General features: G+C 39.5%; 1 protein-coding gene across 1 annotated transcript in view; it reads right to left on the bottom strand.

The window, feature by feature from the left end:
- STAC (SH3 and cysteine rich domain) overlaps positions 1 to 20,982 on the bottom strand; it is a 937,744-nt gene that overhangs the window by 110,882 nt on the left and 805,880 nt on the right. The window contains exons 8-10 of the mRNA XM_086964753.1: positions 15,736 to 15,803; positions 4,412 to 4,463; positions 4,171 to 4,308 (exon numbers count right to left, since the gene is read on the bottom strand). Of these exons, the coding sequence (XP_086820879.1) occupies positions 4,171 to 4,308; positions 4,412 to 4,463; positions 15,736 to 15,803 (258 nt within the window). The remainder of the gene's footprint in view (positions 1 to 4,170; positions 4,309 to 4,411; positions 4,464 to 15,735; positions 15,804 to 20,982) is intronic.

Genomic DNA, 20,982 nt, shown 5'->3' with positions numbered 1-20,982 from the left:
AGTCATGACACCTAAACAGACTTTGTGTAACTTACATTGTAAAACTACTCCGCAAGCTACAAAAAAACGCTTATTTTTAATCACATAGGCGAAACCTAATGCATTTACCAATGCTTAGTCTATTTTGGTGTAAATCTATTCAGTATGTTAGGAGAAATTAAGGTTAAAATAAATGTGTATCTATCATGCCGCAATGGATCTCCGGAGCTGACAGCTCTCATCCTGAGATTTGATTGGCTTCTGCCACCACAGCTAGGAAGTGGTGGCAGCCATCATAGGGCTCGAGACTCAGTCCTAAGTCCTAAAACATGAAAACAAAAAGACATAGAGTAGCCTAGGGATACCCTGAACCCCTAGGCTTGTTAGTGGGACTTAACCATTTAACATTTTTCTTACTGCAAATTCGTGAAAGATCTACAATTCATTGCAAAATAAAAAAAAGAGCAAGCACTGGAACTTACTCTTGCTTACTCTTGTTTTATTCCCCCCCGCCAAGGAGGACCACGGCCCGGGGGGCAGTATGTGTTTTGGGGGGAAAAATGGGATGGGGCTGTGCGTCTGAGAAAAGAAGTAAAAAAAACAAAAGGGGGCAGGGTAGGAATACCCTGACTCCATAGGCCTGATATTTAAAAACATGATTTTGACAGCATATTATCAGTAAATTAAAAAGAAAGCAAGTGGCGTGTTCCCGGGTGATTTAACTCCCCCCCGGTGGCCAGGGCCCCAAGGGGCGGTGCATATCGTATTTAGACTTTGGCCATTCTCCTGAAGCCTTTAATAGGCAGCAGAGACCCCATTCCCAGGTCGATATTTCAATAAAAAACGAGGGGCATTCAGCCTCTCCCTCACAGAGTCTGAAAAGGCTCCAGGGCTCCCCTGCAGCCCCCTATGAAAAAAACTGTGGGTTTCCAGGGAGAGACGATGACTTCCAGATTTGTTTTTTAAAACGCAAAATGTAAATAATAAACGAGTGCCCTCCACTCATCTATTATTTACTTGTCCTTCAAGGAACACTTATAACAGCACAATATAGAGTCTGTTTGTACTTATCCTGAGGCCGATATTTTCCCCAAGGACTCTATTCCCTGGGGCCTGGCCATAATTAGATAAGGGAGTTGAACTTCGGAACCCCCTTTCGGAGCCATTATTAGCCTTGGGGACCCTACCCCCCAGGTCTGCCTCCTGTCGTGTCTCATGGTGCCCTAAGCAACTATAATTTGTGCCCCCACCGTGAAGTTTTCTCATCCATAATTAATACTGAATGTTGCCATGATGTTATCAATGATGTCATAGAAGATGTCATGATTGATGTAACATGTAAGGTAATTAGCAGTGCATGGCGAGGTCGCAAGTTATTGCTACCTTAGGTCCTAAGTTATACTTACTTGTGATAACTTTAACTGGTCAATTTCAGTGGATTTGTATGTTTAAAATGGCATTTTTTAACTGACCTCTTGATCTAACGATAACATTACTTCAACCTTTGTTTTCTAGGTGTTTTTAATGTACGGTAATACCTTATAATACATTATAACCATACATAAAGCCAACCCCTCGATACACACGGCCATTGGCTGTGTGCAGCGGATTTTGGCTGCTGTGCCTGATTTGAGGTCAGATATGAAACATGTTTCTAGTTCTTTACCTAGTTCTTTTTTTTAACATATTCAGCCCAAAATGCAACCATAAAAACAACCACAAGAGAGACATGTATCTTTTTATACAGCTTGAGACAACATAAAATGCAGCCATATGGTAAATTCTCCAGGGGTCATGGATTTAATGACCCAGGAAACTTACTGTTTTTTTTCTAATGTTGTTGGGTTTGCAGAACTCCCTACAGCCCCCACAACATGAACAAATGGTGGTACCCCTAACCCTTTTAGAGAAATCACCAAAAACGAGAATGATGTAAATAACCTGAATTTGGGAGTGTTCCTTGAAGGACCAGTGAATAATAGATGACAGATCATTTTATCACCTAGCTATAACATATATACACAAATCCAATTACAAATGTTGTAATTCATCTTACAGATGAAATTACATATCACATTACCCTGAAAAGGTAACTATGGATATAGTATCACTAATTAAATGGATTGAATTTGTGTTGTTACATTCACTTTCTGACATTGTTTATTGGTACAAATATTGCAAAGTCATAATCATTGCATTTAGGGAATGAGTTACAGTTTATATGGTTGTTGTGCGAGTAACGGATTGTGCTCCTAATAATATGTTGTTAATTTCAGTGTTTTTTTTTTTTTTTAGTTTGTAACCATAACTTTAGTTTAACTGTGAGGTTTTAGGTGAATATCCGAGGCTTTTTAAAGATGCGTTGAGGTGTTAAAACCTAAAACTATTCCTTTCTTCACGTTAACATTTTTTCTGTGACTGCCTCTTTTCTTTTATCATGTACCACATTCATGAGTTCCCTTCAATGAACCCTTCATGGGAGGCCGTGCACAGCAGGTTTGGGCACAAGGTCTGGTCTAGGGTCAGCCCGGGTGGGAAGGCCCTCAGTGCAACCCTTTATGGTTAGTCATTCTCAGATTTACACAGCATTCGGCATGAACAGCAGGGGTTGTCCACACGGCTCAGATAGCAGCCAGGTCCTTTCCCACTTTGCCACGTGTGGCCAACCCCTATGTATGGCATTGGATAAATGCAGCAGCAGTGTACTGAATACTTTTTAAAATCCTTTTTGCACATGATTTGTAAACTTTGTGCTGCACTGGATTAAAAAATCCTGAGGCTCTGGATGGTCTACTATTCAGGAACCCATCATAGGGTTTGTGAATATCATGAAAATAATATTTTTTTCATAATTACGGATTACAGAAACTTCGAAGTGCAGCCTTGTGCACTTTTTCTTTTTGGTATCCCAACACGGTGCTCAGTGCTTCAAGGCAACCCATTGTACTACGGAACATGCTTCAAGTAGGGTAATGATGACTGCAACAGAAATTTGTCTGTGATGACAAGCCAATCAGAATGCAATGTAATAATGATTCCACAGCTGGATTCATGAATTCCCAATGAATGTTGGGAGTAAATGTTCCGTAGTACAATGGGTTACCTTTTTTCTAATTGGATTCATGAATCCTCCATTGATTCACCAATCTGTGGAGGATTCTTAAACTAATGGTCTAGATATCTCTAAAATGGAATATGTGATGTTACAAAGCGATCAAAATGATCACGGTATGTAACATGGCAGTTTTTACAACACAAGTCGTTACAATGACTTGCACTGGAGGGCGCTGGACTTAGGAATAGTAAGATTCACTATACCAACACCAGCCTACTTACAGTAGGGAAGGTGTTGGAATAGAAAACCTTACTATTCCTTAGGTTATAGTGCCATCCAGCACAAGTCGATGTAACGACTTGCGTGTAACGGCTCAGTTCTAAATGCATCGCAGTGTAATAACCGCGATGTAAAGGATAGTTCCCTCTAAAATGTTGCCTCTTCATATCAAACCTGAGCACCTTTTTAAACAACAATTTCTCGAAAACTACTGATTGAAATTACACCTAACCCAGCAAAGGTACTTTCTTGAGTACATTTCTATCCTATTGTCAAATTTGGTGTAATTCCCTTCAGCCGTTTTGTTCTGTATCAAGGAGTAAATAAACCTATGGGAATTAAAATGTGAAATTGCAATTTTGCCCCCCATCGTTTTCATGGAACCCTACTAGATGGATCTGCACAAAACCACCCAAGAAGAGCCCAAAGTGAATTTACTTTTTTGGGGAAGTTTTCCAAATTCTATAAACAGCACCAAAGTAATTATCAAAACAAAAAATGCCTTTCCTATGGAAACTCTAACCTAGCCATAACTACTCTGGTGGCGATAAAGACATAAATACACAGACACTGGCTTCTTGATTGAACACTTAAATTTTTTTATCAACTATGTGTGCTCTCTCATTCTTCTTCCCACCACTACCCTCTTAAGTTCTGCATCCCAAGATATATAAGAGCACCACTCTACTCACTCAGACACAACACTAAAACACTAACCACCGAAACCTCATTGCAAATATAACAGCCACACAACCATTTACCCACAGAATGCACTTTGGCGCGTTGTCAGTGACACGCAAATACAATTACAGTTACAATTGAACTCTAGGGGAACGGGTAGTATAAAGTGCACATACCTGGTTTTCTTTCAGAGTTATTTGTCCCTGCTCCTTGCATCCTATATATGTTCTCGTGCACTTGAAAATCCTCTCTTCTGGCTGCACTCTCTGAACAAAGTTGGCAGGGAAAAATCCAATTTTTTCTTCAATCTTTCCCTATAAAAAATAACGAAACTGAAGTAATTTCAGGTACCATCTTCATCAGTTTGCTTTGAGTGTCGGGTACGTTTTCAGAAAAATGGTGTATCAGTTTTCCTACCTTCCACCAGTCTTCATTACTGTCATCAAGAATAGTGAGCCTGTCTCCTGGCCTGCAATTAACAATGACATATACTGGTTTAAAATGCACAGTTTCGCTTCTAACAGAGCAGCACCTGCTAACAAATTAACCATTACTAAAAGGCATTGCGTATTGTGAATGTCCTCCTTTGCATTACTTTTCTATATTGCTTGTTATTATATGATTAGAATGCACATCACAGCCAAACATATATTCCTGTGTAGATTGTACTGGTATTCCTGAAATATTGAAGATCGTTATTCTAAATTCTACTTTTGGTGGCTACTCTTTACAGCATCTGGGCTTTAAAACTACAAAGCATACAATAGTGGCTGTTGAAGAACAGATGGACAGGGGTATCACCGAGGACCAATTTTGTGTATTTTTAGTCTGTGGCTGTGAAAACAGAGAAAGCTATTTTTTCCCACAAAAACACGTTGATGGCTATAAGTATAAACGAAGACCTATACAATTAATTAAAGGTATGCCCTTTTTTCAATCTCTAATTAATTTACGACTTAATAGGGTTAATATATAAAGTTTCTGTATTAAATGCTCATTCCCAAACGTGTAGCAGTTCTTACTTCTAATATGAAGCTTATCGAATAACAGCCAACCCATTGCCAAATTTCTATTCATCCAAACTGCTCCTTTTAGCCTCTTTCTTGTCTTGACAGATAAAAAAGATACAGCTCTGAATCCCTCCTGTTTTTAGTGTCCCATATAGACAGCTTGGCAAGAGACTTAGGATCATATGTAAAAAAGCATTTATTTCTGTGGTCTGTAATGGCCCGATTTACAGAATTAAGTTGTTCTTGACAGCAAACATGCTTTTACATATGTATAAAGCATAAATCACAATTTGCGTTCAACAACTTAGTATTCCGAATGGGCGTGTTTAGGGTGTCCCTTCTAAATACTGAATTGCAGTGCTATGTATGAATGTTTTGCGACTAAATTATGGTAGCAAAACATTAATTTCTTATCAACACCTCAAGTGTGGTGATAACCATTCACACATGGGAGAGGGTCCCATGGGAACTCCTCCCCTTTGTGAATGTTGAAACAAATATTTTTTAAGAGAAGGTCCAAGTGACCACTGTCTACTCTTAAAAAATGAATCTTAAAGTTTTTTTAATGCATCCTGTTTACTTTTGAGGAAAACAAGCTGCATTTAAACAAAAAGACTGCTTTATTAAAAAGCAATCACAAACATGATTGTCTGCTGAACCCAACAGGTAACCATCCCTGTGATAGCACAAATTTCCACTTAACTCAGTAATATTCCTGAGGAAGTTCTATTGCAATCCCATTAGGAATCACTATTACTCACTTGTACATTTTTGTACATTAAGAATTGCAATTCACAATAAACCACAAATGGGAACTCACAATCCCTATATTCTCTATATATGGCCCTAAGGGCCATATGTACAAAAGCATTAATGTGGTGGGTAACACCCCAATTCTACAAATTGGGCCATTTCAACCTGCAAACCTGCTTTTACGTATGTACAGAGTACAAATTGTGATTCGGTAACATGTTACAGATCACAATTTATGTTTAACGATTCAGTATTTGAAAGGGGAATGTTTAGGGCGTCCCTTCCTAATACCGAATCGCAATGGTATGTACAAATGTTTTGTGACCCAGGGACCACTACCTGCTCTTAAGAAATAAAACTTCAAAGTTTCATATTTTCTTTTTAAATGCCTCAGATAGTTTGGCACAAAGGATTCAGGGTTAACTTAGAAGCAATGTATAAGGTATTGGAAAAATAAAATAGAGTAAATTGTAATAAATCTTTTGACACCAAAAAAACAAATATTTAATCAGTAGAACCAGAGTAATCAATTTTAAAGATTTAAGAAACTCAGCTCATCCTCTCCATCACCAAGGAACCCAACATCACCAGGCACACCCTCCAAGAAAGGATGGCAGCTGTCGTAACTTGGATGAAGAACACCTCCCTGAAATGAAACTTAACTCAGAAAACACATTCCAATATGGCTGGTACACGAGCATTGAGATTGTTGATGCCCATGTATGTATATATGTGGCATTTTATAGTGTGAATCTAGCACAAAGGCAGTGGAGAGCTATAGGGGATCAAAAATAAGCATTGCAAAAATAAGATTCCAGTGACCAGAATGGCTTCTGGAATCAGGAAATACGATCACATCTCACCAGCACTCAGAGAACTAAAATGGCTCCCAATAGAACTGAGTGCCAGATACAGAACTGCCTGCCTCACACATAAAGCCCTCCACACAGGAAAACCTGAGTACTTGGCTGCCAAACTCAAGAGGGCTAGTCAAACAAGGACCCTCAGGAGCTCCAGTACCCTACGACTCACCCCCTTCAAAACACGCAAACAAAAAACTGCTGCACAATCCTTCGCCGGGAATGCACCCAAAATTTGGAACGCCATTCCAGCTGACACCAGGACCATCCCGTCCTTCACAAAATTAAAAAAACAACTTAAAATCCTGTTCCTCAACCGCTCCCTCCCAAATGGATAACTACCATCAAACACGCTTTTCCCTACTCGTTATCTCTTCCTGACATTGTAGCTCTAAGACATTCCTCCTCCCTGCTACTCCAATTGCTCCTTACCCCCCTTTATTTGGTTTAAGCCCAGGACAACATGCTCTCTTTGAGGTTCTCTCAGGACTCATGGACAACCTCAATGCTGCTCAGCACACTTAGATTTCCGAACCTATCTTGTTGAACCCTGATTTTTTTTTTCTATCAACCCCAAGACAACATGCACACTAAGAGGTTATTTCAGGACTCACGCTATTCCATAATGCTGCTCATCTCTTCCTGACATAGTAGCTCTAAGTCTCTCCTCCTCCCTGCTACTCAAATTGTCCTCCCCGCACAAATTTGGTTTAACCCCAAGACAGCGTGCTCTCTTTGAGGTTGTCTCAGGACGCACGGACGACCTCAATTGATGCCCAGCACACTTGGATCTCCGAACCTATTTTGTTGAACCCTGCTTTATTGTATCAACCCCCAAGACAACATACAAAATACGAGAGATCCCAGGACTCACATACTACCTCAATGCGGCTCAACACACTTGGACTACCTAACCTATATGTCTGAACACTGTTTATTGTATGGATCTGGCTCAGCACACTTGGTCTACCAATCTTATAAGTCAGAATACTGTTTATTGTATGGATCTTGCTCTAAAACTGTTGTGAAGCTCTCCGATACCCTCCGGTCAGGCTAGCGCTATATAAAACTCCTTAAATAAAATAAATAAATAATTAAGTAGACAGGTGAAAGAAGAGGTAGCTGATGGTCCCTAGTCAAAATATCAAGTTTTTAATTTCGACTAGACATAATATCGAGTCAAAAATATAGAATAGACATAATATCGACTAGACATAATATAGCCTACAAAAAAATTGACTAGAAAAAAATAATATCGACTAGAATAGCAAAAATATCGATTCAAAAACATAGAATGGACATAATATAGATTAGACAGAATATAGACAACAAAAATATCGAATTTAAGGTAAGTTAATATTAATATTTAATTTTTGTGTAATATTATTCTGTAGCGGGTTGTGGGTTTATAGGGGAATAGGGTGGGAAGTAATTTAATTATAATTAATTAAATATGTTATTTTATTTATTGCTATTTATTTATAATTAATTAATAAATTATTATTAATTGGTAATTAATTAAAATATAATTGCTAATTAATTTTAATTGATTAATTGATAAATATTTTGTTTTTAGTAGTTTATTTTTTGTAGCGGTATGTGGGTTTATAGGGGAATAGGGTGGGAAGTCATTAAATGATAATAAATTAAATATGTTATTTTAGTTATTGGTATTTATTTAGAAATATATATTAAATAATTAAAAATTTGCAATTAAATAAAATATAATTGGTAATACATTTTAATTGATTAATTGATAAATATGTTAATGTTATTAATTTTGTTTCTGTAGTCGGTTGTGGGTTTATAGGGGAATAGGGTGGGAAGTAATTTCATTATAATTAATTAAATATGTTATTTTAATTATTGGTATTTATTTAGAATTAATTGTAAATTAATTAATAATTTGTAACTAATTAAAATATATTTTGTACTTTATTGTAATTGATTAATTGATAATTATGTTACTTTTAGTAAATTAATTTCTGTAGTGGGTGGTGTGTTTTTAGGGGAATAGCTTGTGAAGTAATTTAATTGTAAGTAATTACATTTTTGAATAAAAAATGTATTGAGTTAATTTTTCAAAATACCTTTAAATTGTTGAATATTTTATTATTAATAGGTAAATAATTAGTATTAGTAGGTAATTTTTATTATTAAATAATTGTATTTGTATTTTAAATTGATTATTTAATATATTTAACACAATTGTAAAATAGTTTAATTAATTTGTAATTGGTGTTACTATTTATATTTAAATAAGAAGTATTTACTTGCCCTACTATTGCACTCAATGTAGTTGGAATAGTAATTTCACCCCTACGCTATCCAACGCTTTTCCTGCTGTTGCACTCACTGGAGTTGGAATAGTAATTTTTACCCCTACACTATCCAACGCTTTCCCTACTGTTGCACTCACTGGAGTGGGAATCGTAATTGTTACCCCTACGCTATCCAACGCTTTCCCTACTGTTGCACTCACTGGAGTAGGAATAGTAATTTAAACCCCTACACTATCCAACGCTTTCTCTACTGTTGCACTCACTGGAGTGGGAATAGTAATTTTTACCCCTACGCTATCCAACGCTTTCCCTACTGTTGCACTCACTGGAGTTGGAATAGTACTTGTTACCCCTACGCTATCCAACGCTTACCCTACTGTTACACTCACTGGAGTTATAATAGTAATTTAAACCCCTACGCTATCCAACGCTTTCCCTACTGTTGCACTCGCTGGAGTGGGAATAGTAATGTTTACCCCTACGCTATCCAACGCTTTCCCTACTGTTGCACTCTCTGGAGTGGTAATAGTAATTTTCACCCCTACGCTATCCAATGTTTTCCCTACTGTTGCACTCGCAGGAGTGGGAATAGTAATTTTTACCCCTACGCTATCTACCACTTTCCCTACTGTTACACTCACTGGAGTGGGAATAGTAATTTTTACCCCTACGCTATCCAAAGCTTTCCCTACTGTTGCACTCTCTGGAGTGGTAATAATAATTTTTACCCCTACGCTATCCAATGTTTTCCCTACTGTTGCACTCTCTGGAGTTGGAATAGTAATTTTTATCCCTACGCTATCCAACGCTTACCCTACTGTTATACTCACTGGAGTTGGAATAGTAATTTAAACCCCTACGCTATCCAAAGCTTTCCCTACTGTTGCACTCACTGGAGTGGGAATAGTAATTTTTACCCCTACACTATCCAACGTTTTCCCTACTGTTGCACTCTTCGGAGTAGGAATAGTAATTTTTACCCCTACGCTATCAAATGCTTTCCCTACTGTTGCACTCACTGGAGTCGTTACGGTAAATGTAACACTTTCGCTATCCTATGGTAAAAATATTGTATATGTTTTGTAAGTAATATGTGTATATATATATATATATATATATATGTATTTAAAATATATAGATTTTTTTGTTACATTAATTATTTCTCAATTTTACGTTTATTTAAGTATTTTAAATATGTTTAAATTAATTTAATTTAATATTATATTACTTTTAATTTACTTTTAAGACATTTAAAAAAATCGATATTTTGACAGTCTATATTTTTTACACTCGATATTTTGGAGTCGATATTTTTGTACTTACGTGTTTGAAGATAGGAAGTCGATATTTTTGTTGTGTCAGTGATCCGTAGCTGATAAGTGGGCGGTTAATGCATTGTAATGTAGTGTTCCTTAAAAAGGTATGTATTCAATTCTTTCTAAACTGGAACAGTGTTAGGAAGGTCCTATTGGGATTAGAAACGTTGTTCCAGGTCCTGGGGGGCAAAGGTGGAAAAGGCCTGGTGCCTTGTCTTTTTCTTTTCAAGACTTCTTAATCTGCAGTCTGATGCTGTTCTCGTTGCAGGTGTGCTCAAAACTGCCAGCGACAGTGTGTTTGTCTGCAAGATAAGCAGGGTGCTAGTCATCATGGCTTTTTAAATGTTGCATCTAGATCTGAAGATGGTGGAATCTGGCAAGGGAAGCTAATGTTCCATCAGGATGGGTGTGAAGTGATCACATTTCCTCAGGTCCTGAAAGAGACATGCTGCAATGTTTAGGATGTTCTTAGAGAGTGGTAGTATAGAGTCTGTGGGGCAATGGTCAGGGCTTTGCCACCATCCAAATGCGAGAGTTTAAATGTTTGAACAGCAGTTGTGAAGTCCCTTTCTGGAAGAAATGGTTTCACTTTCTTTAGAAGAGAGATCTTGTACCTTTGTCTTTGTGTTTTTTTGCCATTATATGTTTTTTATTTTTTTTTAGAGTTTTATATAGCACGAACTAGACCCGAAACATCGGGTATGAGAGCACTTTACATAGTACCAGTTTCATTACAGAAGGACACATTCATTTTTGTTAGGCACGGGGAGATTAAGTGATATGCCCAGAATCACAAGATATTCAGCGTTGTTGCCGAGACTTGAACCCGGTTGCCCAGCTTCGAGGTCAACCGCTCTAGCCATAAGGCTACATCCTCTCCCCATTCTTTGAGGGTGAGGTTGAAATCCAAGGTGAATTCAAGTAAATTGGCTTTGGTGAAAACTGGTGTTCAAAGCCATCTTGAAAAGGACCACCATGCATCCATAAACTTCAATATTTATCCTGCAGGACATATCAGTTGCATTTTTTATTTAATCAGTTTTCTGATGAGCTCATGTGCTCTTAAAAATATTTCCCATTTTGGTTTTACTATTTTCAGTACTAAATCATGCAAACATTTTATTGAAAGACATCTTATATATAGTTTCACATTAATTTTACATATAATATATTAATTCTGCAAGACAGCGTTATTGAATGGAAAGTCGAAATTTAACATCTGAAAGATCATCACCCACAAACCATTATTCTTTGGTGTTAAACTGGAGAGAGAAAGAAATATTTCAGTGTTTGAATTGCACAAGGTGTGAGGAAAAAAAACTTTGCTAAAATACGGCTTTGCCTCGTGACCAAATTGTGTTTTTAAAAGCAAATCACTTTACTTCAGCGTGACTCATTTTCTGTCTGGGATGCTTGAAACACAAAAAATACCATTGTATATCATTTAATAGACACTATGCCATTACAAATAGACACCAGCCATATGCAAATTAGACTTGGCCTTGTTCCAGTAGGACCAGTCTAACCCAAAGTGCCGGACTTAGTCCTCTCAAAACAGGAACACAAGCTTCCCCATAGTGGTTTCAGGCATGTCGGGCCTTCTCAGTGGGGTTTAGCTTAAGTTGGTCCGGTATATTTGGGCTTATTTGTATTACATAGGGCATCTTATTCAGAAAAATAAAAATGTGACGGATGGTCTGCTTGCACTAATCTCAGCCACTGAAAATTACTTAGGCCTTATTCCTGTCAATAATGTTTTTCCCCACTTTGTTACTCCAGATAGACGAGACATTTATTTGCAAACCAGGCTTGGTCCTGTTACAAAAGGAACAGCAAGCAAAACTGCCAGACTTAGCTTACATCTCACAACTAATTTTCCTTTTTTGACGTCCCTCCTTTACTGCTGGGATAAACAGCAGATAAGGGTTAGTGAATGAAAGGCAAGAGCTGTGAACATAAAGGGCCTGTACCTCCTGCTATGACTCTGAAAGCAAGAAAGCTGTGTACCTAGAAAGGACTCGCCCAACACACATTTGACCCCTCTTATAAATGCAGCTGTCTTTCCATGCCAGAGGCTTCATATTGAGCCCTGAAGCCAGGTCCTTAAGAAATTTGAAGTGATTCTGAAATAAAGCTTAGACAGTTAGTGAATAAGACCCATTGTTCTTCTGGAATCACCTAATAGTGTTGCCTTGCTTTTTTCCGTACCATGCTTAAATAGAGTTTACCATTTTTGAAAGCAGGATATTTGCCTTCTTCCTCCTCAAATCTAGGGATTGAGTAGTTGGTTTCACTGAAAAGGGTTGGTTTCACTGAATAATTCAATGTACACCAACAAGAGAGAAACCTTCCTTTTTTATAGAGAATGGATGTATAGGCATAGATGGAGCATCATGTTGGTAATTCCTTGGAGGTTGGTATCCAAATGTTAGCTGGAATTATTTGTCAGGGTCTGGGGGTGGGGTGTACTTTCAAGTTGTGTTTGGAAAGCTATGGAAGAGTTGGCATTCTCTAGTAGTGTGGAATGGTTCTGAGATTTGATAAATGAAATAGAAACACACGCTTGCCATTTCGAAATATTCTCAGGATGGATGGAAAGGGATGAGGAAGGAGATGCTAGGACAATATGCAGGTTACTGACTAATCTTCATTGCTCTCTGGTGTTTCTTTTCTCATTATAGGTGAGTTAGACCAGATTTTGAGAAATGTTGGCAATGGGATTTCAGTAACGTGGGGTGGGTTCAGCTCAAGAGGTGCGTACTCCTTCATTACTCCTCATAGTTAAACAGCAGCCTCCTGAAAGCAATTGACATTCTCTGCATTTGCTCTCAAAATCTCCCTCCCCAACTATAAATTACTACAACCTGATGAAACCTCAGACCAAATATGTGGTTGTGCTTTCACAGAAAGACTAAATATTGATTTGTGAGGTACTCCTATAACAACAATTGAGCTTCTTTTTAGAACTGTTGTTTGGGAAAGGGTTTAGCTTTTTGGGTATGCGACCCAGTTTTGATCCTTCAGCTCCTTTGGGTTTGTCTGGGGCTTGTCTCCTCCGCATTGAAGGCTCTGTGGACAGTCATCAGGACCTTTAGAGAGTCATGGATGGTTCATACCCTATTCCTAAAGTTGCTACCTTTGACTTTTTGAATAAACTTTCTCTTACTTTTCAGCTTTTTAAACCTTTGTTCTAACCGCTGTCACCTCGCCCATAAGATTAGGGGATTTGCATTCATCATTTCTTCATGCTCCCTAACTTTGGGGCATATTAATAAGAACAGTGATAAAATTATCGCCGCTTTAGCGTCAGGAAACTGCAGCTAAAGCTGCGATAATGGGCTTGATAATAGGTCATTGTGAATTTCCATAGCAGCCCAGGTTAACAACAGAACCTGGGCTGCTTTGGGAATCCACAAGAGCCTATTATCAAGCCCATTATCGCCGCTTTAGCTGCAGTTTCCTGCCGCTAAAATGCGATATTTTATCGCCGTTCTTGATAATATGCCCCTTCGTGTCTTTCTTGACAGAATGATTCATTCTCTGGGCTAGGTTTCGTTCCCAAGATTTTATCCAAATTTAACATAGAGGCTGAAATATTTCTCCTAATGTTCTATTCAAATCCACTCGGAAAGAATAAGCTTTACATTCTCTAAACGTGTATAGGACAGTGCAAATTGTTTGGATATTGTTGCCTCATTCACTCTTTAGTGCTGTAGGTAAGGTGCTGGCCCCTTATTCCTCTACTCTGAATCACTGGGTGAATACAACATTGTTTACAAGCTCTTAGGAAAGCAGTTACCTAGACACATTCAAGGAAGTTTTGCTACAAGGCATGTACTTGTGGGTTAAGGGAAAGGGGGTCTCATTCACTGACATTTGTTTGGCAGCTGCTTGGGCTGTACCGTCTAAATGTGTGTCTCAGTATAGACTTGATGTCCAGGTTCACTATCATTCATTGTTTGGCACTTGGGTCTGTCTGTTGTTTCTGGTTAAGGAGAGTTTAGTGTTTTCATTGAAGATCTCACATTGGTATTTCATTCTGATTGATCCACTTCTGTGTTAATCTTTGCCAAAGCTGGATTTTTTGCTTGGTTAAGTCCTCTAATGTAAGGACACAGACTAGGATATGAAATCAGAAAGAATTGTCCAGATTACTTACAGGTAGTCTCATTATTCTGATTTTCTCTTCCTCGCCCCATGCTTTACTCCCGCTCACCAATCTGTTTGCAACCTTATTTTCTGAGCCTGTGCAGTTGTACGAGGAGGGAGGGTTGAGGACACCTATTCAGAATATCATGGAAGGGAAGGCATGGATCATGTTTTTTAAACAATTAGAACGGGTAGTGATGGTACTTTGATCGCACTTTTCTTGTAATGTGTCACTGTGTCAGTAATCAAAATTGTACAGGAAATCTCTTTCAATGTAGTGTTATATGGTACAAATGCATTATACCACCATGAATGCATAATACACTTTAATCTAAAGACCTCCATGTTAACATGAAAGACGAGTACCACAGCACTCACTACAGCAATCAATCAACATGAAGTGCTTCCACTTCTCTTAGTAATTTACAGATCCAACAATTCAACGACTAGAGACAAGATTTTTTACCATTAAAGCCTGTATTTTCAGTGAGGAAAAACAGCCAGTCAGGAAAAACAGCCGACACATGTTTCGTCACACAAGTGACTTTTTCAAGGCTATACGAGGCGGTTCAGTATGGCTGGTCCTGTATTTGAAGGTCAATAGAGCGGCCACGATGCATCATAGGATAAAGTTGTATACTCCAACAACACCCTTATGGTGCATGTAGTTTGTCCAGCTGTTACAAAATACTATTCTGAGTATTGGGGATCAGTTTTAAATTGGTGTCATATATAACACGTGGGTAGTCCTTGTACAAGTGGGATGTGATTATGTCTCACTGTTGTAAATCTGATCAATCAACGGGAGAGAAGAGAAGAGCCATGATAAGCCCCCTGTATTAGGTGCATCGACTCTGCTACAAATCTGAAGCCAGGGCTGAAAATACAAGCTTCAAAGGGGGAGAAAAAAGTACTTGGCACTTGTCGTTGAATTGTTGGATCTGTAAATTACTAAGAGAAGTGGAAGCACTTCATGTTGATTGATTGTTGTAGTGAGTGCTGTAGTACTCCTTTTTCATGGATCATGTTTTTGTTGTGACTTAAAGGTGTGTACAAGTATTAGGTGTCTAAAGTAAGGCCTTGGACGAATAATGGGATTACCTATATGTAATATGGACAATAACCAGCCTCCCTTGCAACAGATATAAATCGACAGCCTGTTCTGTTTCAGTCGTAGCATCTTTACTTCTCTCCAAACTCCTCTAAATGAGGTTTACGTGGTCACGATGCAGCACTCTCAACAGGAATTCTTTAGTTTAAACAATTATAATAATAGACTGCTTCTGGGAGTCAGATAAATGTTGCAAAAATCAAAAACTGCTTTTATTGTGCAGTACTGTAACACTTTGCTTCCTAAACAAATAAATGTACCTCATCTCCAGATCTTCAGTCTCTTGTGGGACGAATTTATATAAGGCAACATAGTTATCCTGGAGACCCTGACAAAGAAAAATAAAAAGTACAACGTTTTATAGTGTTCAGCTGTATCTGGGAGCAACCATTGCAATTGTCATAAATCTCTTTCATAGTTCCATCGTGTTGATCACTCCCACATTCTTTTGATTTCGTTTAATTTTAGGTACTGTCATAGAGCATATTCTTCCAAATGTTTTAGTAATATAACTATTTCATGGAATTATTAGGTTACTTGTTATCAGTGTGCATTCTCATAGGTATAACATGCAAACGTGCAAACAACTCACTAGGCGGGTACTCCTCTGGACATCAAATGGATCCCTTTATGTCATGTGAAATAAATACCCACTTTTGGATAGGGGACACATTCAAACGAGTATTATCTTAATTACATGGCCCTGTAAGCTTGAAAATGAGGAAAAACATTACCGGCTCCTTGAAAGTCACATATATTTAGCAAACCCCCTATGATGCCCTTTGGAAGAATTAAGTAAAGTCCTGTGGTCTCACTTTGGCAAAACAATGCAGGAACAAACTGCACCACGCTCCAAACTCATGGTGAACTGCCTGATGTTTTTTCTTTAAAATACAGGACTTGTGTAGACAATTTGTTCGACTGGGTTTGTTTGTTGTGGATTTACTTGGCCTTGAAACATCAGTTTGTAGTGAGTGCGCCAGAAAAGGATATTGCGGGTATGTTAACCTCGCCCCTTTCTCCACTGCCTGATGCCCAACTGCATCTCTCCTTTTGCAGTTCTGTGCTTTCCACAGCCACTATTTCCCAAGCACACTAGACACGGTTTTATGGCATATTCACTGTTATAATGTATTACTAACTAACCTATGGTAACCTTCAATCTCCTTTATGAATGCAGGTACAACTGTGATCTGATGCCATCTTCTAATCCAGCCCACCTGCACCAGTGGCAGCCGGCATTGCTCACAGAGGGTGGGCGGGTACAGGGGCACAGGGGGTCGCTGGGTGAGGGGGGGGGGGCATGTCGGTAAAGGGTCGCGCGGGTGGAGTAAAAAAAAAAAAAAAAAAAAAAACGGACCTTGCTGCCTGGTCCCGTGTCTCTGCACCTGCTTTCCTGCCTCCTACTCCCGGAATGAGAAGCAGGCAATCAGGCTCCCTCCCCTAAGCGAGCAGCCTTGTGATTGGTCTGAGCACCGTGACACAGCCCTCAGCCAAGGGGTGGGCATGGTCTCCATGGAGGCAGTAATGCAGCCTTCATGGAGAATGGGGAAAGTACTCATAAGGGCAGACCAAACAGTCAATGCGCACTTAGGAGAGGGCAAACCACTCCTAACCTGTTGGCGAGAGCAGAGCAGCACCACCCACTCACCCAGAAAGCAGGAGGGCATGAAGCATAAAATGATAATAAGTCTAAGTTATCATTTTATGTTTTTTTACTTGGCACTGCTTAAAAGCAGTGGAGCGACGCTGCCCCGCCATCCATAGCGGAAGAGCCGCCACTGACTGGCCCGTAAAAGTGTGATAAATATTCACACCAAGATTTATTAAGGTTTTGCGGCTGTCTTGCGCGCCATGCAAAGGGATGCAGGATGACCCAAAACCAAGAAGGAACTTTACCAAGCCACGCAAGGCCACCTTGCATGACCATGTGTTGCTTGGTTAATCTGGAGTAATGCAAGGCAGGGTAAGTCGCTGTCTTACCATACGGTGGATTCCAACCCTCTTCCTTTTATGCAGCGCCTATAACAATGCTAGGTTGGAGTTGTGCAGTAGCACAGGACAGGAATGGACCATACCTTGATCGATGTGTTGCATTACAGCCTCTCCCTGTTGCGCAGTGCTGTGCTGTAAGTTGTCTTGCTGCCTTGCATAAAAAAAGGTTAAATGTGTCCCTTACAGTATAGAAACAGAAAACACCTATGTTGATGCTCCCACTGTTGATGAAAATGTAGAAAATTTAAGTCGAAATGACTTGTCTAGTCTTGTAAAAAAAAAAACGTAATTAGAGTAATACTCACGCTCACATATTAATACTAGCGCCTGGATATAGAGTATGGGAGACGGGTATTAGTTCCAGCCATGTGGAAAATTCAATACACCTGTATTTTTTGTTTCAATTTAAGTTGTTCTGTAACTCGCGTTCACTTTTAAATGTAATGTCCTATTAGTAAATCATAATGGAGATTTCCCAGGCTGCCAGGGACATCAGTATCGGCACTGTCCATGAACAGCATTGTCCATTAGTTATACTGCTGCAAGGTAACTTTCAGGACATGTTGCTTTAGTTTCACACACATTGCACACTTCCTAGGTCAAATTAGAGTCTCATCTAGGCCAAGATTTCACTGGACGTCAAGAGATCTTCAATTTTAATCGGTGTGGATAGAATTAACATGCCGTAACCAGGTGCATGTACTAACTCACTGTAAAAGGGTAGCACTGGAGTGTTTTTCCACAATACTATCTCGAAAGAATAACTTCCTGTGATCGATAGCACCTTAGAAGATAAAAATGCATCCAGGAAATGATACTTTCCCATTACTACCCATTTCTAAAACAGACCCTAGGTCTTTCAACAGTGTATCCGAGAAGGATGGTAGCCTCTTTAATAATAGCTGTAGGAGTCTGCACATATTACTAATAGGCTGCAGGTGGTCTGTTATCAAAACAAATATTGTCCTGTAATGATTGATCGTAATCACAACTAGAGGTAGTAAAACATGTACAGTGTTAAAGGGTCGTGCTCCATTTTGGTACGGATTTGAAACTCAGAACATAGGGAATATATTGGTATTACATCTGTATGTTATTCAAGAAACTGTGAATGCGTTAGAAACATCTTAAGCTGTAGTAAATACTAAGAGTGTTTGTGAGCATGTCTTTTTTCCTTGGTGTGCTTGTTTTAGAAGTGTTTAAGCACCCCCTGCTCTGCAAGTGTAATGAAGGAATGGCATTTAAATTCACAGGTCTCGGGCTGCCATTACATTGAAGCCATGCGACATTACAATATATTTTTTAATTACTTGACATTTGCATCATGATAGCTACACACACTGTGTTAGACCTGCCAGCCTTAGCGTGGTGTTCCGCAAAACGTTTTGCCTTCCTCCTCCGTTCTTCTGACCTTGTTTTTGCTGGGATTAGGACCCTGAGCACTTTACCACTGCAACTCAGTGGTAAAGTGCATGTGTCACTGCTCACTCCTCAAAACATGGAAATATTGGCTTATTCCCAATTGGCATATTTAAGGTACTTATAAGCCCTCAGTAAAGTGGTACTACATGTTCCCAGGGTCTGTAAATTAAATGCTACTAGTGGGTCTGCAGAACTGGTTGTGCCACCCTCTTAATTAGCCCTTTAAAGATGTCTCAGACCAGCCATTGCAGCCTCTATGTGTGCAGTTTTAAACAGCCATTACGACCTGGAAAAATAAACCCTTTGCCAGGTCCAAACATTCCTTCTTAATACATATGTCACCCCAAGGGTAGGACCTGGACAGCCCAGAGCGCAGGGTGCAATGTACTTAAAAAGTAGGACATATACTTTTAAGTTTTACTTGTCCTTGTAGTGAAAAACTCTTAAATTTGCTTTACTACAGCAAGACCTATCACTCCCATAGTATAATATTGGAGTTTCCTTTTTGCATTTTAGAAACGGAGTAGATAATCTGCTCATGTTTGGCTTCTCTGGCATCACAATTTAAAATCCTAACTTATGGTGAAGTTGGATTTTAAATTGTCTTTCTGAAATTACCACCTTTAGAAAGTTGAGATTATCTTGCCATAGCCATTTAGTGCCTATACCCTGTCTCTGGTCACATGACTGGGTGCAATCTGCAGTTGGGCTCTGTGTATTCCTCCTAGAAAGCCAAACACAATAGGGAGCTTGGTCGGTCTGGATGAGCCTTCACTGGCAGGAAGAGAGCGAGGAGCTGGCCACAGCTCCACTCACACCTGAAAAGGCTGCCTCCTGCTCCACACAAAGGCCTACATACCCTCTGTAGTTAGTCTGGAGCAGGCAGTGAAGGCAGAGTGACTGGGGACCTCAAATGGAAATCTCTAGAAGCTTCTTCCCCACTTCAAAAGCACAATTGGGTATAAATATGGAACCTCGGAGAACAACCAGACTGCCTCGCTGCTTGTCTGCTGTTCTAAAGGAACTTCTGCCCTGTTGTACTGACCTGCTTCTGGCTGCCCTCTGGCCTGAGGAAGAAGAATTAGACATCCAACTTCATCTTGAACACAGGACCCCAGAGTAACTCCAAGGGCTAGTCTACTGGCCTCCTGATCTGAGCCTCAATGACATAAAAGGCTCACCAACCCAGTCCTGGACCTAGCTGTAGCAAATTCCTGACCCCAAAGTGGTGCCCCTCAGGTCCTGGACCCTTGGTGTGGCTCAGCATGCTCAAATTAAGCTTTCGGGCTCTTCGGGGCCACAAATAGGTCTGTTCGCACAAAGACCAGGCCGCTCGCACTGGAAATCAGAGCAAGCTGCAACAAGCCTGTATCTGCTTTGCAGCATGGACCGCTCACAGGGGACCACCAACGTTAAGTATCAACCAGTCCATCCACCGACTCCCGGTCTGCTGCTTGTACCACGCCAACAACTGCCTGCACCGCTCTCCTTGTGATCCTCTCCAAGATGAATAGGACTCTTGGCATAGAAAACTTGGGAAGCATCGTCAAGCTGCCAAAAAACAGTAGTCCCCCTCCCCCCCCCAGCGCTTGAGACCCTTATGGGTGAGTAGTCGCACTTTACAATACATCTGATTGATTGATTGATGATGGGAAAAAACGGTTTCAAGCATTTCCCTGACCTAAGGATAATGTCAACAACATCTGCTTTAGCAGTCATAGGTAAAACATGCTCAAGTTATACTGCTCTCAGAAAATTAGACATCTCCATCTCGCTACAGGAAGGAAAATCAGGCAGACATGTAGTCACATGCTCAGCACTTGTTATCCATCTATTATACCCTTTGATAACTGCAGCTCTAAGATTTTGAAGCTCTGCTTTAAGATCTGACAGCTCGCTTGGGCAATGAAAAAGGGAACCTTTACCCATTAATGCAGGAAAAATCTATAAATCCTGCAATTCCGGCATTTTTTACCCTTTTTCTCAGCTTCATGTAGTAGCTAAAACGCCGTAAAAAGTTGTGATCTTCTGTATGAGAGAATGTGTAAAATAAAAGGGGTTTCTTCTGCAATATGGTTTTAATGTTGACC

The sequence above is a fragment of the Lissotriton vulgaris genome, chromosome 4_1 (genome assembly GCF_964263255.1).
Source record: "Lissotriton vulgaris chromosome 4_1, aLisVul1.2, whole genome shotgun sequence".
In the NCBI taxonomy this organism is placed as follows: Eukaryota; Metazoa; Chordata; class Amphibia; order Caudata; family Salamandridae; genus Lissotriton; species Lissotriton vulgaris.
This window is presented reverse-complemented; position numbering and strand designations above follow the sequence as displayed.